At 31.8% G+C, this 16,188-nt stretch overlaps 1 protein-coding gene across 1 annotated transcript in view; it reads right to left on the reverse strand.

Annotated features, from left to right (window-relative positions):
• LOC132728801 (uncharacterized) overlaps nucleotides 1-14,168 on the reverse strand; it is a 35,128-nt gene extending 20,960 nt beyond the window's left edge. The window contains exons 1-12 of the mRNA XM_060714472.1: nucleotides 13,920-14,168; nucleotides 13,442-13,518; nucleotides 12,630-12,764; nucleotides 10,532-10,713; nucleotides 9,560-9,736; nucleotides 8,556-8,750; nucleotides 7,422-7,670; nucleotides 6,713-6,831; nucleotides 5,171-5,336; nucleotides 4,643-4,691; nucleotides 3,318-3,388; nucleotides 2,273-2,364 (exon numbers count right to left, since the gene is read on the reverse strand). Coding sequence (XP_060570455.1) covers nucleotides 2,273-2,364; nucleotides 3,318-3,388; nucleotides 4,643-4,691; nucleotides 5,171-5,336; nucleotides 6,713-6,831; nucleotides 7,422-7,670; nucleotides 8,556-8,750; nucleotides 9,560-9,736; nucleotides 10,532-10,713; nucleotides 12,630-12,764; nucleotides 13,442-13,518; nucleotides 13,920-13,991 — 1,584 coding nt within the window. The 5' untranslated portion in view covers nucleotides 13,992-14,168. The remainder of the gene's footprint in view (nucleotides 1-2,272; nucleotides 2,365-3,317; nucleotides 3,389-4,642; nucleotides 4,692-5,170; nucleotides 5,337-6,712; nucleotides 6,832-7,421; nucleotides 7,671-8,555; nucleotides 8,751-9,559; nucleotides 9,737-10,531; nucleotides 10,714-12,629; nucleotides 12,765-13,441; nucleotides 13,519-13,919) is intronic.
• Between the last annotated feature and the right edge of the window lie 2,020 nt (nucleotides 14,169-16,188).

Here is a 16,188-nt window from a genome sequence, read left to right on the forward strand (position 1 = left end):
TTTAGATTTAACCGTGACCCAATACGAAATCATTTCTGGTGACGTTTCACACAGCCAATCATCGGCGAGCTTTCATAATTTTGAAAGCGATGGCATTGACATGATTGTCCAAAAGGCCGACAGGTAAACTGGCAAAACAATCTTGCCATTAAAAAATTGACTCTATATTTTAAGTTAAATGTTAAAATAACTACAAACTTTTTTTCCAATTAAAAAAATTACTTCAAACATTTTCCTAACAAAATCAACACATTTGTTAACTTCCGGATAACGTTATTGATACTTCGCTCTATGGTAAAAACGGTTTGATTACATGCTAAAAATAGCTTTCTTGGGAAATTGATTAATAAATGAAGGTGAAACATATCTCTGTCGTCTACAGATCTACAAAATAAAGAAAGTAAGTAAGATCTGAACTTAATCAGATTGATGAGCATAGTCCGTATAAGTGGTTTTTTCTGCAGCTTCCCAAATTTCTGCCGGTTTTTTCAACTTTTGGCCTGTTTTATTCTGTGACTTTTATTTGCGGGCACAATTCTGTAGTCAAAGTCTAAAAGTAAAAACAAACTGCTACATTTTTATGTGCATGTACAGTATCGCATAAATTTTGTTCATCATCAGTTTGCAAAACTTATATAAGTAATTGCAAACAATTTATAATAGTTTGCTTGCAAACAAATATACAAGCGCAACAATAGACAGTATGCATCTTTTGATCAGCATTATGATGGTGAAATTATACCCCCACCGCTTCCGTGATCTTTAATTAATAAAATTGATAGAGAGTTAATCGTCAAATCATGGACAATTAATGTTATACGAACGATTTCTAAATTAATTATAGCAGTATAGAATTAAAATGGTTTTAATGATTTGAGTGGTAAACAAACCTTTAGCGTACAAGCAAACACTATGATTGTTTAATATCTTTATTCTAAATTGGCATAATTAACAATAGTAATCCTTACAAGCAATATTACATGCTTAGCCGAAAGCAATTTTAAATAACTTGTCCCGCTAACCATTATAAATCCCGTTTAGTCGTTATTACTTTAGAGGAAACAGGTCATCATGTGGGACAAATATCGTTAAAAAAAAAAAAAAAAAACATGGAGAAATATTCTGCGGTTTTTATTTCTGCGGTGCTGAAATTGACCGAAGAATCCGCAGAAATAAAGTCACTGCAGAAAATACCACTTATACGGTAGTTTAAGACATGATCACCTGATTCTGTATATGTTTTGGGTGATTTTCTCATAATTTCTAGACATTTATAAGTCCAAATTATTGATTTTTCCAAATGTGTATCAATTATTGATCAACAGAAAAATATTGATGATACATCAATTGACAGCTCTTATGTGACTAAATAACTATCACAATACAAACTAGGGAGTTGAATAAAGAAAATGAAACTAAAGAATTCAATAGATATATCTAAACAAGCTACAAACAAACGTTACTACATTAGTATATTGCAAATCAAAATGAAAAATAACACATTAAAATTAATAAACATAAATGAGCTGACTGTCATGACAAAACCAACATAATGGGTTTGTGACCAGCATGGATCCAGACCAGCCTGCGCAGTCTGATCAGGATCCATGCTGTTCGCTATCAGTTTCTATACTTGTAATAGGGTTTGTAAGCGAACAGCATGGATCCTGATCAGACTGCGCAGATGCGCAGGCTGGTCTGGATCCATGCTGGTCGCAAACGCACTATGTTGGTTTTGTCATGACGCGGCTCAAATAATAGTCAGTAGTAATTTATGTCAGTTAAAGGGGAGGTATTCAGACATGACAGCCCTAAAAATATTTGTCTGAAATTTGTGTACCAATGTAGTGTACCAAAGTGTGCAAATTTTATGCTGATTTCCTCATCCTGTTTTTTCAAGAATAATCATTTTTATTGTGAAGAATAGCCCAAATTGAAAAGCGATGCATCCAAAATTCTGCTAATAATTGCATATAAAATTGATTTTCAATTTAATTCTGAGCATATTTCTTTGTTATCCCTTTGCAGATTTTTCAATTTTTAGTGCTTCATTTGATATTTGTAAGATTTTCAAATTTTACGTTTTTATGCCTTTTAGACCTCAGTGGAGTTCCTTTCAAGCTTATATCAATTTCATTAAAGCTAGCAGTTTTTGTGCTCGATACTAATTTTAATAAAATGGTTTGCAAAAAGAATTTTTGTTATAATTTTAAACTGATAAATTGTAGGAAATCTAAGTGTGTCTTATTCAAGTACAGATGATATAACTCACTGTTTCATTTGATAAACCAATGTATGTCTCCTTAATGTAATGGCTTCTTATTTCCCTATTTAGTGTCATCTCAAATTGATTCACCTTGTAATCTGAAATCATGGTAACATTTTATAAAGGTTACATTTTTTAAAATTTTAATATATTTGAGCGACCAGCATGAATCCTGATCAGACTGCGCGGATGCGCAGGCTGGTCTGGATCCATGCTGGTCGCAAACGCATTATGTTGGTTTTGTCGTGACGCGGTTCATTTATATAAATAATGAACATTGTTTTCAACATATGGATCAGAATATGAAATTCATTTGGTTTATACAGAATTTATTTTAGTTTGATTTTGTAGGAAGCTATAAGCTTTAATTATAGACAAACTTTTGAATCCGTTCCTGGAACCAACCAGTACTGAGCAATGAGTGTAAAGTTTCTTGCTCAAGGAAACATTATTAACAACTGGCCCCTGACAGGGTTTGAACCCATGCGGCTAACGATCATTAGATTACTTAAGTCTGACGTGTTAACCACTCGGCCATGCCGCTACTTAACAAATTGCATTTGTTATCAAACAAATTGCATTTGTTATCATCTTAAAAAAATAATAACAAAGAGCACTAACTCAAAATAAAGGGTACTGTAGAGTTACATTCTAATGCACTGTACTCCTCAATGCGATCTATCCACCTACGAAGTTTCTACTTAATTTCTCTACTAATGGTTTTAAATGTTAAACTTTGTAAAGTTTAATGTGCAGGATTGGCACACTTCTACCTTGTCACTAAAACAGTTTTGGCTAACTTGGTTGCTATCAATTTTTTTTTAATTTGAAACCTAATGATTTTTCACTTATACATTTTGTTTAAATCCAACAAATGTATACAAGTATTGGAAATAAATATATAAAAGTGAACATTGACAGTTCAAATGTGACTACCAGTTTATACAATGTGTACAATTTTAGCTAAAACAAGAATGTTGCAACATTGTTCTCAATTTGGTATAGAAAGGGGTAACATATTAAGCAATGAACATTTCAAATAAATACTTGCCACAATCTTGTTCATCTTCATTAAAGTTACAATCATTTTCATAATCGCAATGCCACAGTTGTGTTATACATCTATAACATAAATATTCCTTATTGAACAAATGAACTATAGTTACTGTCTATATATGTTTGAACAAATGAACTCTATTATCTGTCTATATATTCAAACAATATTAACTGTCTATATAATCAAACAAATGAAATATATTAACTGTCTAATATATATTTGAACAAATGAACTGTACTTTACTGTCCACACAATAATATTCAAACAAATGAACTATATTTACAAATGAACTGTATTTTACTGTCCACATAATAATATTCAAACAAATGAACTATATTTACTGTCTACAAGTATAAACTTGAATACATGAACTATTATAATTTACTGTCTATATAGTCAAACAAATGAACTATGTTTACTGTCAAAATTAATGAACTATATTTACAGGTCTGTCTATAAATTCAAACAAATGAAATATATTTATTGTCTATACATATGCATACTTGTGTTAAATGCCCATTAAGTCTTACAAGTGCTTTTATTTTTATTCTATTAAGGCTTAAAATTAATGTTTCAGTTTCAAAAGTGGTGCTCCTTTTGATTCTTTAGTCTTTGTTCAATTAGTAAAGTTATAGTGATTTTATATTATGTATGGAAGAATTAAAATATCACTTTGTACTGCATTTCCCCTACATTGAAGATTCAATGCTTTTTTATTTACTCAAATTGTTTAGCATTTAATATATTTTAAATCTATTATCAAAACATTACATTACACATGTTTGCCTTTTCCTCAAAAACACGATTTTATTTATAAATTAGGTTTTGCCTTTTCCTTAAAAAAACCCAATTGTTTTTATAAATGAGGTTTTGTCATCATTACCTCCAAAAGACAACTGTACTTATAAATGAGGTTTGCTATAAAGAATAGAATGATGATTTCCTAACTTGACCAGCATGGGTCAGGTTAGAGCAATTAAGATTTCGCAATAGTTACCACAGTGAATTCCGGAAACGTTAAAGAACATGTCAAATGAATAACTTGGACTTATTTCAATCATAAAATATCCACAATATCTGTTAATGTAACTTCATGGGTTTGTTCAAGACACATGGCTTGTTTTAAAACTACTCTGTGATTCTGTCGGCCTCTAAATTTTGTTCAATATATCTAGATATATTTACGCTTCAAACCCAAAATATAAAGTTTAAAAAAAAATCATCTCTATTTTTGTTTTTTTTCATTTATAGGTTTTATATAATTCTATATACTAGTTACATAAAATAATAAATATGAATACAATAAAGAAATTACTTACTCTGCACTCTGTGCACAGTAAAACTTGTCATCGGGACATTCTGGGGACACTGTAATTATAACAAATAATTTAATTCTTGTATGATTCAATTTGAGCCGAATCATGACAAAACCAACATAATGGGTTTGCGACCAGCATGGATCCAGACCAGCCTCTGCATCCGCGCAGTCTGATCAGGATCCATGCTGTTCGCTTACAAACTCTATAACAAGTAGAGAAACGGATAGCGAACAGCATGGATCCTGATCAGACTGCGCGGATGTGAAGGCTGGTCTGGATCCATGCTGGTCGTAAACTCATTATGTTGGTTTTGTCATGACGCGGCTCATTTATATTTTCAGCCACAGCATCAAGAATATCTGTTCATGTTGACTGTAAACATTTTTATATTGATTTTTTTTTTATCCCTTTACATGTAATATGAAAATGAACAGTTCCAAATTCAAAGTTGGACAAGGCCATTAAAATTTTTTTTGTTTGGTTAAGATTTGATAAAAATATTCCATTAATTTGGGAGAGCGTTCTTACTTGAGGTTGTTATTACGGGTGTTGTAGTAGTCAATGGCTCCTCCTCTACTTGTACATTGTCACACTGCAGAACAGGACAGTATCCAAACGATCCCTCATTGTCAACATAACACCAAGGTCGCACATCATCATCTGGGTTTCGACAGTAATTGTGACCCTCTAAACCCTAAAAATGTATAATTTGACATTTTTAAGCAATATGTGTAATGATGAACAGATGATTCTGCTGTATGTAACATAATAAACAGATACAGTACAGGTTTTAGACAAAAATATCCAAATTTTATAAATCGATGCATTTTAGTCTTACTTGTTCTCATTGACGTAATAATTTGATAATTTTCACATAAAGACAAGATCATGTTTGTAAAACATGTATGCCCCCTATTGGCAGCCAATTAGTCATGTGGCCAGGTTATTGTGACTGACTTTGACCTATAGTGACCAAAAAATTATAGGGGTTATCTAGTGGTCATGACTAGTCACTAGGTCATTGTGACCTAAAGGTTGTGTGCAGCAATTTATGACAAAGTTATCATAAATCTTACCAAATAATATATGCATAAATTTTATGAATCATGTTATATATCATTAGACCTTGAAATGTGTTAACCAAAAGCATTTTTAGTTATTTAAAAATATCAACCAAGGCAACTTGAGTTGCTGAGTTATTGGTTTGAAACTTTGACTTTGACCATTGACCCTTAAATCAATAGGGGTTATCTACTGGCCAAGACCAATGCACCTGTGAAGTTTAAAGGTAAAGTGCCCATGAGTTGTTGAGATATTGATCAGAAATCGTTTTTACCTACAAGGTCAATGTGATCTTGACCTCTGACCCCTTGACCCCAACAATCCATTGAGGTCACTTTCTGACCAACAGCAATGCATTTGTGAAGTTTAAAGGTCAAGTGTCCATGGGTTGTCCAGTTATTGATAGGAAACTGTTTTGGCTTACAAGGTCAATGTTACCTTAACCTTTGACCCCAAAATCAATAGGGGTCATTAATTGGCAAAGACAATTGATGCACCTATGCAGTTTGAGGGCCAAGGGCTTATGGGTTGTCAAGTTATTGATCGGAAACTGTTTTTACCTACAAGGTCAATATGACCTTGAACTTTGACCCCTTGGCCCCAAAATCAATAGGGGTCATTTACTGGCCAAGACCAAAGCACCTACAAACTTTAAAGGTCAAGTTGTCAAGTTCAAAAACTGGTTTTACCTACAAGGTATTAAAAATATGACATTGACCTTTGACCCCTTGACCCCAAAATCAATAGGGGTCATTTACTTGCCAAGACCAATGCACCTACAAACTTTGAGGGCCAACAGCCCATGGGTTGTCATGTTAATGATTGAAAACTAGGGGTCATCTTCTGGTCATGAACAATCCCCATACCAAGTTTGAAGTTCCTAGGTCTAAGCATTCTTTAGTAATTGATCGTAAACCATTTGGTCTACGTACCGACTGACTGACGGACCGACAGACAAATGTAAAGCAATAAACCCCCATTTCTTTGAACAGGGGCATAATTACTTACTTTATCAGGAAATTTCTCTGGTGTATGTTTACTCGAGTCGGCCCAGTTAATACAATTTGTTCCCTTTTCTGTATTTGCATGAGTTCCACGATAATCTACCCCATTGTCTCTGTAACATTCTATGCAAAAAGAAAATACATCTTAATATCTGGCATTGTTTTTGCAGGAATTTGCTGGTACTGCAAAATCATTATCATTCATAGGGGTAATAATTTTGTGGATTTTGTGGATAAGTCAATTCACAAAATCTAATGATTTTATTTTATTTTGTACACTCACCGTAACAATATTTTGCATTACATTTTACTTTTTGCAAAAACAGACAATCTGCCATGTATATAAACTATGTTTTGCTTTTTTGATCTGTTTGCAAATGGTATATTTTGTGAATTAGTATTTTGTATGGAAATCAAAATACTTATTTGTTTACATTTTGCTACCTTTATCACACATCCCTGCATGTTTAGTGCTACTTTTTCAGTTGTTGAATGTGTCACATGTTCTTTATCCATTATTTAAACACTATCAAATATTATGTTTGGCATTTCTAAATAATTACAAAAATATGGATTCCTTTACATGTTCAAAACCATTCAAGTGACAAATACTTAAAGCAGGACAAGCCAATTATACTATTCAACTTTTTAAGCTTATTCTATTCATGCAACCAGTACATACCAAGACTTTTATATAATGGGGAATAACTGACCTTGGATTGCAGATCTAGTTGGGAAGGTTGTTTGTGAATCAATTTCTTCTCTACGTCTCTCACACAAGAATCGGAAACCATTCTTCATTCTCTTCTTCTTTCTAAGGCAGACATCATCAGACCAGAATAGATATCCTACATCCACCTCACCTTGACCTTTGTCTGGATGGGGAAATGAACTCTTCAGAAAAAGACATTTCTCCGACTTTTTCCCGCTTGGTTCCATGTTTTCATTTCCTGGGATCCAGCCTTGAAACAAGACATACATAATTATATGGTCAAACAAGTAGCTTAATTAGATAAGTAATGTAACTAAATGAATGAATGAATGAATTGAATGAATGAATGAATGAATGAATTGAATGAATGAATGAATGAATGAGAAGGAATGAATGAATGAGAAGGAATGAATGAACAAACAAAGGGACAAACGAATGAACAAACAGTGGAAGGAACAAGGGAAAAAACAAATGAAGGAATAAACAAACAAACAAAGGAATGAACGAATGATAGAATGAATGAAGGAACTAATGAAGGAACAAATCAACAAAGGAACAAACAAAGGAACAAAAGAATTAAAGATCCTGTATGTTTTGTGATTGATATTGTTACTGTATGTATCACACACTTGCAAAATGTTATATATGTATATAATTATGCAAATAAAACAATTTTCAAACATCCAAGAATATGTAAAATGTGTACTGCAAATATTTGTGCACATTATATTTAATGAATAAGTTACATGCATTCATTTCTTATTGAAAAATTTGACTTGGAATTTATAGAAAATAAATTTCTAATTACCTCCCTTTATTTACGCAAAATGTTAAATTGGGTAATATCTTTATAAATAATGCTTATTTAAACTTACAAGATTGACAAATCTTAATTTGAGCGTCATATTTATGAAATAAAACCATGAAAAAAATGTGTTACAGGATCTTTAAGAAAAGAATAAACAAAGGAACAAAAAAAAGTAAGGAATGAAGGAGTCCAACAAATAAGCAGGGAGGCATGAAGGAACAAATAGAGAAGGGAGGAAGGAAGGAAGGAAGGATCCATTCATTTAAAATAATGCTATAAACCCTATAAAACAATAAAAAAAATAACTCTTAAAAAGCTGTTACTTACCAGGAAACCATTTGAAATATTGTATTGATGTTTGTGTGATACTTTCGCTGGAGCCAGTGCTTTGTCTTGATGTCCTTGAAGATACTTTAGGTCTTGCACCTCTCCTTGGAGATCGTTTCTTCCTAAATGAAGATCTTTCAACCTTTTCCCACATCCAATGGTTTCTCTTTTTTATACCTCCAATTATAATTGGTTCTAGAAAAATAAATAAAGCAATATTTATTTTAAGAAAAAAATGTTATATTATAAAACACAAATGCAGCCCTTGATGCTAATTATTAGCTTATGTAACAAATTGTTTTGTAGGATATATCTATAAGCATTACAGGGCATACACAGGTTTGAACATAATTGTATGTATCTTTACAATAGTTAAATAATCTACCCTTTTAAGCTAGGATCTGCTTTGTGTAATAAATTATAAATTCTTCAAAACTGACTTTCTTTGTATGACTTGAAAGAGCAAAATTGGGATAAACCAAAATAATTTTCTCCCTAGAACTTAGAAAATTGCCCTCCAGTTCAACCTGTTAAGATTTCAGTTCCCAGCTAATGAACATTTATTTCAATGAACATTTATTTCAAAATTACATCAGTGTATAATATATCATAAGAAAAACTACTTATAAATGAAATACTGAGAAATATTGATGAAATAAAATACTATTTTCATTTTCCATATTTTCACTTTGAAAATTTATTTTTCGCTGCAGTGAGACATATTTTTTATACTTTCACTGGTATCTTACCGGACTACTTTCTTCTAAATTTAGCTTATAAAGAAAATTAAAAGGGAAATCCTTCAAATCATCAAGTTAAAAAAGAGAAAGAATTTATAATAAACAGAAAAGTCAAGATTTTTCTATTAGTACACAATTTATTTTCATCTTGAGGTATGAAAATTATCATATTTCATACCACTCAATGGAAATATTAATCCTGTATTTATTGAAAAAAACTTGAATATCCTCCTTATCTTATTTTCTGGTTTCTTACTTACTCACCTCCTGGTATATGAGCAAATAAATTTGACAGGAAATGGTTTTCAGCCTCAGTTTCAATATTTACAAGATGTCCTCCTTGATTGGCACATTTGTTAATAGCAAACTTATTTTTTGTTGTTGTTATATTCGACAAGAAATAACAACTTTCATCTCCTGCAATCCATCCTGTCGGACAACCTGTAAATTTTCAAGATCAGTATTAATTTTGATGGTGCTGTGGTGAGTGATAGTTAAAGCTTTAAATGTCTGACATTGAGGTAGAAAACTATTTCAACATGGAAAAGGAAACTGACATTCTCTGGAATGTGAAGTTCATCAAATAACTTGTATGAATTGTTACATCTCATCATAAGTTAAAGCAGATCATGAAATCCAAAGTGGTCATGCATGCAAAAAGATGTTTGCTCCTTAAATAAGCCTTCTGGCAGTGAATAGATGCAACCAGTGCAGACAAAGATCAGTCTGTAGACATGTGCCTGCACAATTCCCATTTTTGAGTCAATACTTATTTTGAAATGTTCCCTTAAAATGATAAATGGTTTTGTCCATATTGAATTTAAAATATTAAGCAATGCAATGGTTAAATAACTTTAAATGCTGAAAATAAAAATTTGATTACTTCTATGTTAATAAATGTATACATGTCAATGCACCAGCCTTAAAATGTAAAAACTGATTTACATGTGCAGTATATATTACACCACTCAAAAAGGCAAACAATGAGTTGAGCCGCGAGACAACAAAACCAACATAGTGCGTTTGCAACCAGCATGGATCCAGACCAGCCTGCACCTCCGCGCAGTCTGATCAGGATCCATGCTGTTAGGTATCATTTACTCTACTTGTAACAGAGTTGGTAAGCGAACAGCATGGATCCTGATCAGACTGCGCGGATGCCCAGGCTGGTCTGGATCCCTGCTGGTCGCAAACGCACTATGTTGGTTTTGTCATGTTGGCTATTTGTCAATTTACCAGTATTTTCTTTGCAAAAGGCACCAGCACCTTCCTCTGTAATACAGTTGCTAGGATACTCATAGTTACAGGTAAGAATATTTCTTTCTTGACCCAAACAATCAACGTCATCCATCAGAATATCGCTACTATTCCATGAACCATGTCCAAAATAAGAGGTCTCTGTTAACTCCACTGCACCTCTGAATTATGAATTATGTAAATAGATCAGATTCTCTGGAACTAAGTGGCAAATGCCACCAGGTTTTTCCCAGTTATCTATTATCTATCCTGGGTTGACAAAATAATTTTTAATGTGAGTTACAACTTGGTTAATATTTTACATGCATTTTAATAGCATTGAACATTGCACAGTGAAGCTATAATGGTAAAAGCTTTTTGTACTGCATGTGTCTGGATTAGATGGGGAAAAAGTAAAAAAACGCCTATAAATTATTATAAAATACAACCTCTGGATATCTGCCTCATAAATTTACAGGGGTATGCATGTATTGTATCAATTTGTATGATTCTGTAATAATACTTCTGCATGGAACAGTCATCTTTCAAACTTAAGTTTACCACAATAACTGACCCTTTCTTTAAGGCATAATCTTTCAGCTTTATCTGATTGCCCCAAACTTCAGACTTCATCTATTATTAACTCTTTCGCTGCCAAAGGGGTTATTGTTTTATTGATCACCTATTTGCCAGAGTGTTTTCTAAGAAATTACTATATTATTAATTAATATAATTATTATTATTATTTGTTATTAGTATTATAATAATTATATATGTTTCCAAATATGCTAGTATAATAATAATTATTGTCGATGGTATAATTTTCTTTATATTTATTATTATTTTTATTATTATTATAATTAATTTATTATTATTATTATGATTATTATAGAAACGGCAAAAGCCGTCCATATGGCAAATACGCTGAAAATAACAGGGACGGCATAAGCCGTCCCTATGGCAGTGAAAGGGTTAAGAAAGTCAAAAGTGTAAATTTTAGGCCGGGTGACCTAGGTTTGATTTCCGGACGGTGTATTTCAATTTTGTTGTGATTGATAATGAAAGCCTTTCTACGGTCATTCCCAATACTTAGTATACCTCTGCTCTGGCATGTACAGAAGATATCAGTTACTTGCGATAGTGAAGGCAACTTGTACTGGTACACTGCTTAACAGCCTACCCAAGAAAAAGGCGGTGGCTGAACTGTGCTCTGGTAAATTCAATGTGGCTTAATTTAACTGCTGTGATCCTGAGTGAAAACCAACACCACCTGACCACCACCAAAATTGAGGCTTTATCAATATGATAATTAAGACAGAAAATTCAAGGGGTAAACTTAAGGCTTTATTTACTGGTATAAACTTTATCTTATTGGAATAAAACAAAGTTAAAAGTTTTAGATTTGAAGCATCAAGTTTACTGAGACAGGACAATGTTTGATATCTTTATGTAATGTTTACAGGGTAAACTTAATCTTCATCTTAAAGTTTACGACAAAAATAAACAAATATTTTTGTGTCTCTATTTATTTGCATGAGACAAAACTTATATAATGCAATCTTGACAATTTATCTATGAATTCAACCAGTAAAATTAAGGCTGGCTTAATTGGTATGTGACGAAGTTTAAGATGTTGTATAAGTATTATAAACATGATTAATTATCTGTATAAGTAAATAGATAAAATAATAGAGTGGACTCGAGAGTTTTCTATTAATTGACATACCGGTAGGACAAAATTGTCAAAAGATTCCATGATAAATTTTAATTTTAATTCCAATTATAATTCTGTATTATCCTTTGCAGATTTTTCCATTTTAAGTGCTTAATTCACTTTATATACCTATTTGTTTAAAAGATTTAAAGTTTTTAGGCTTTTTTTACCTCTGAGTGGAGTTACTTTAAGGAGTAGACTTAAAACTAATAATTTACTGGTGGTATAAGACGCTTAAATCGTTAATTTTAATATTAAACATCAAATGCTAGGTAAAAAGTAAAGTGAATAAAATCATTGAATTAAAATACTTATTTCTCATCAAGCTACAAAAATCTTGTTTAATTATCTTATAAAGAAATAGCAAATTAAAACTTGTCAAACCTCGTAAATCCAAGCTGTTTGCAGGCAACATTAGCATCTATAATACCCCAGCTATCATCACAAATTATACCCCATTTATTACGGAGGTAAACTTCAATGTTCCCACTCATAAATGTTCTGTTGCCTCCTCCAAACCTGAAAATTCAGTCATTAAAAGTGAATATTCAATCTGATTAAAATCAGCTCTTAAAAACTGCTATGGTCTAGTAAAACATAAGACATAAAACAGAAGAAGATCGTTACTAGGGTTAGTTGAATTTAATTTTAAATATGAATAAATAAATTAACTTTAATTAATTGTTACATGCTAATTCAATTAAATTTCTCAAACAATTACTATTCTGAAATTTTTTGCTATTTAGAATGCCAATTTAATAAAGAATAAATATTTTCTCTTATATCAATATTCTTAATTTATTTTAGTTTGTTTGTGGAACTTGGAAGCTATAAGCTAAGTGTAGACAGTGACACTCTTGAATCCATTCAGTAGTAACTCAACAACTAGTGTACTGCACTCGATGTTGTTGAAACCACGTGGCTTAAGACTTAAGAGACCAGGAATTTACTATTGTGACGAGTTAACCACTTTACCAGCAGTAGTGCCACACAATATATTTCTAATATAAAGATGATTATGGCATCTTTGATATAAGATGTGCCCAAAAAACGTCTTAACTTCTTTTAGGCTGAGTGTTCTACATGTAGTCAAAATCCGACTCTTTACCAGACTGCAGTTTACATAATTATCAGATCACTGTATCCTATGAAATTCTACATCTCACTAAAATCACCTTAAACATGGTTCCACTCACCTGATTCTTTGTCCACTAACTGGAGGAAAATATTCAATGGCTGACCTGCCTTGGTTCCTGCCTCTCCTCCCATGTCCCTTAAAAACAAAAAACATTTTCTCAATGTGTGTTTTTTGGTTTGATGTTGTTGTTTTGTTATTCTAATTTTTACAACTATCTAATAGTACTGTTTTGTTATGTTATTATTTTAATTTACTGTTTCCTTGGTATACTTGCATCATTATGCTGAGTTATTTCATTGGACTGTTTGTGGAACAGTGAGAACTGTTGCCCCTCGGTATCAGGATGACTTTGAAACTGTTGCAAGAGGCCGAAGGGCGATGGCAACAGTTCCAAAAAATCATCCCTGATACCCAGGGTCAACAGTTAACTGCATCTTGACACCCCCAAATTTCAATGAACAGTTTAAAAAAATGGAAGCTGGAATAGTCCAATTTTGTAGGTCAAGAGGGTAAAGGAAGTTAAAATGAACACTTGCCTTTTTCGCACCTATACTGAGCAGACACACAACCAGTAGTAAAAATATTAGTAAAAATCTTCTGGAAATCATTCTCAGCTCAAATGATGTTCCAAATTTTAAATCCAATTCCAGTTTATCTATTTTTCATAACCCTACATTAATTATAATTCTTTTTTTTTCCAAACTCCTTATTCCATATTATTCTATAGGAAAATTAGCACAAAATGTTGTAAACCATGTATCATTGCAAACACCCCACTTGACATGAAGTGGTTTATAACTTGTTAACATAAGAGTCCTTAAATTGTTTTGGTATTCCAATGTCCTTACAAACAGACTGTTAATTATCTCAAATTCAAATGCTTATGATTGTAAATTTTCAGAAATAAGTCCATTAATCCTCTGTGGTCTTACTGGTGTTGAAATCCCATATCATTAATAGCAAGACCAGCCAATTACAAATGTTTACAAAGAGTTGGGGTACTAACATGTAACTCACCATCAGTGTTACTGTACGAATTTTCAATAATATTGATAAATCTGAAGTTTTCTTTGATTTAGACACCTAGCTATTATGAAGCCACACCCTTATATAAAGCCATATCACAAAAGGGTTAAGCATCATGCTGTGTAAAATTTAGCACTAATTCTGGATTAAATTTTGTAGGCCCTAACCTTGTATCATGTGGATTATGTAATGACACTCTATAAATATATTAAATAATGTACTGCAGCCATTTATAATAAAATGTTTTATTCTTCCTATTAAAAAAGGCAGAATTTGAAATGCTTTGTAATCAAGATGCACAGTGTTACAATATTACAATATTTTTGGGGGTATTTTCTGTTGCTCAAGGCAATACTAGTCATGCATCAACATGATAAAAATTATGTTTATAATATATAAGGAAGAATTTTAATTTTGTTCATTATAAAGGATTCAATCTAAATCTGTTTACAAAATATACAGAAAGACATTGTGAGCTACATAATAGATTAATAATTATGTTAAAATGAAAATTGGCAATGAGTTAGGGCTAAAACATTGTATGCTGAACAGATAAAATTGAAGCATCTCTTTCGTTGAAGTAAGTTTTACAATGATGATTTTATACACAAAAAAATGAGAACAAAGATAAACAAGGCAAAAGCATTGCATTCACAGGACGCAGCCTCCGACACATACCTGAACCACACCATAAGGGGACCCAGAAGGCACCAAACCAAAAAACCAAGAGAGGACACATTTAGGACGTTGTAAGGAGGGAAGAAACATGTAAAAAGTGAAATATATATTTTTACGATTTAATATCCGTAGAATATCATTTTTAAAGGATTTCAAAATCAAAATTGCAAAATTGAGCAACAAAATGAAAGTTTGACATGACTCTTAGTTATTAGAATACCCTGAGCATTTACACTAAGAGGGTCAGAGTGAGTATTACTAATCAAAGTTTTTTTAAGCTTGGTCCAAGGGTTCAAGTTTATGAATAAGCTATGTCAAGCAGTTGAGGTAGATTTATCACTAATTGCTTTCCTTTCCCATGTCAAGTGTTTGATATAATAGGCCTTACTTAATTTTCTTCTCCTCTGTTTTGAGTAACATTTCAGGCCAATAGAAATAATTTGTTATTTTACAAAAGTTTATCCAACCACTTGTTGAACTTAGTTAATATATTTCACTGCTGAATGATTTTCTAATTGCAAGCAGTGCTGATGGCTGCTGATATATATGCTTTTATATCACCTGCTGTATGAGAGGTAAAAGGCACTGCCAAGTTACAACAAATTCTATTGAACAGTTTTAATTTTGAATAAATATCTATATGAAAACTTTTCACTAATTTTACACTAAAAAGTATATAACATCTGGAACATATATCTCTCAGGCATTTAAAAAAAACCCACAAAACAAACAAACAAAAAGACCATATTAACTCCTTTGCCACTAGTATAAAGTCAGGTAAGCTAGCATGAATCTTCAGGCAAACTCAGCCTATAATTGTATATTACTGTTAATGATTACTTTTTCATCATTAGTTTCACTGTTTAACATTTTCATGTTTATACTAATCTAAAGTCAAAAGTTTTTGATGAAAGTATTTGAATTAACAAATTCAATTTTTACAGAAAGGAAGAAATTTCCAAGTCTTATGCATGTTTTGCCTACTTCAGATATTTTATTTTTTTTAGATAATATTGTCCAAACAGCATAGGGTCTTTTAAAGAACACACCTTGTTTAATATAGATTCTAATTACATTTATTGTCACCAAATTTCAATCTAA

The sequence above is a fragment of the Ruditapes philippinarum genome, unplaced genomic scaffold (genome assembly GCF_026571515.1).
Source record: "Ruditapes philippinarum isolate M1 unplaced genomic scaffold, ASM2657151v2 ctg10323_1_1_1_1, whole genome shotgun sequence".
In the NCBI taxonomy this organism is placed as follows: Eukaryota; Metazoa; Mollusca; class Bivalvia; order Venerida; family Veneridae; genus Ruditapes; species Ruditapes philippinarum.